At 62.4% G+C, this 1,105-nt stretch overlaps 1 protein-coding gene across 1 annotated transcript in view; it reads right to left on the bottom strand.

The window, feature by feature from the left end:
• The window catches only part of EMH_0031830 (uncharacterized protein), a gene marked incomplete at both ends in the record, with an annotated part of 10,325 nt that overhangs the window by 4,315 nt on the left and 4,905 nt on the right, over positions 1–1,105 (bottom strand). The window contains one exon of the mRNA XM_013494570.1: positions 3–1,105. Coding sequence (XP_013350024.1) covers positions 3–1,105 — 1,103 coding nt within the window. The remainder of the gene's footprint in view (positions 1–2) is intronic.

Raw genomic sequence — 1,105 nt, 5'->3', positions numbered from 1 at the left:
GCAGCAGCAGCAGTCTCCTCTGGTGGGGAGCTGGGCAAAGCTACAGCCCCTTCACTGAGGCCCTTCGGCTGGGCTGCTGCTGGGGTGTGCGGCGTCTGCTCTGGTATTTTTTCTGCTGCTGCTGCTGCTGCTGCAGCAGCAGCAGCAGCTGCTGCTGCTGCTGCTGCTATGGAAGGCGTCGCAGCTTCATGCAGCACGGGTGAGGCCCCCATGGAGGGGCCCCCGCCATACAACCCAGGGGGCAGCAGAGCAGCAGAAGAGCGCAGCAGCCGCCTCAGCCACAAAAACCCCCACTGGCGGCTGCTGCTGCTGCTGCTGCTGCTGCTGGTGTTCAGAGCGCCGGCGTCGCTGCTGCTGCTGCTGTTGCTGCTGCTGCTGCTGCTGCTGTGGGTGGTGACAGGATCAGCAAAACAACTACCGGCCAGCGGTGTGCTGCTGCTGTGGAGTTGCTGCTCAAGCAGGTATCCTTGCTGCCGCCTCCGCTGCTGCTGCTGCTGTTGCTGTTGCTGCTGCTGCTGCTGCTGCTGCTGTTGCTGCTGCTGTTGTGCATCATCAGATAGAAAGTCGTAGGCCTCCGTCATGTGGCCGCTGCTGCTGTCTTCTCTGGGGCTGCCATAGCTGCTGTTGCTGCTGCTGCTGCTGCTGCTGCTTCTGTGGCTGCTGCTGCTCTCCAGTCTTCTATCTAGGCCCCACCAGGTGGGGCCCCCGTCGCCTAGAGAAGTTACAGCTTCCTCTGCTGCAGCAGCAGCAGCAGCTGCTGCTGCTGCTGCTGCTGCTGCTGTTGTTGCTGATGAACCAGGTCTCCTATTTGCTTCTGCTGCAGGGAAGACCCCTGCTGGCAGCAACGAGGAGAGCAGCCTGGCGGGGCGGTCTGTCTCGAGCAGAACCCTCTCAGCAGCAGCAGCAGCAGCAGCAGCAGGAGCAGCAGCAGCAGCAGCAGCAGCAGCAGCGGTGCGTTGTGTCTCTCGCGGATTCGCCCGAGACCATGGGGAGACAGTAGCTGCTCTGGTGCTGCCCTCACTAACTGGAAGCCACCTAGTGCTGCTGCTGCTGCTGCTGCTGTTGCTGCTGCTGAAACTGTTGCTGCTGCTGCTGCTGCTGCTGT

This window comes from Eimeria mitis, genomic scaffold (assembly GCF_000499745.2).
Source record: "Eimeria mitis Houghton genomic scaffold, Emh_scaff1204, whole genome shotgun sequence".
Classification (NCBI taxonomy): Eukaryota; Apicomplexa; class Conoidasida; order Eucoccidiorida; family Eimeriidae; genus Eimeria; species Eimeria mitis.
The sequence above is the reverse complement of the archived record's forward strand: the minus strand, read 5'-3'. Positions and strand labels throughout refer to the sequence as shown.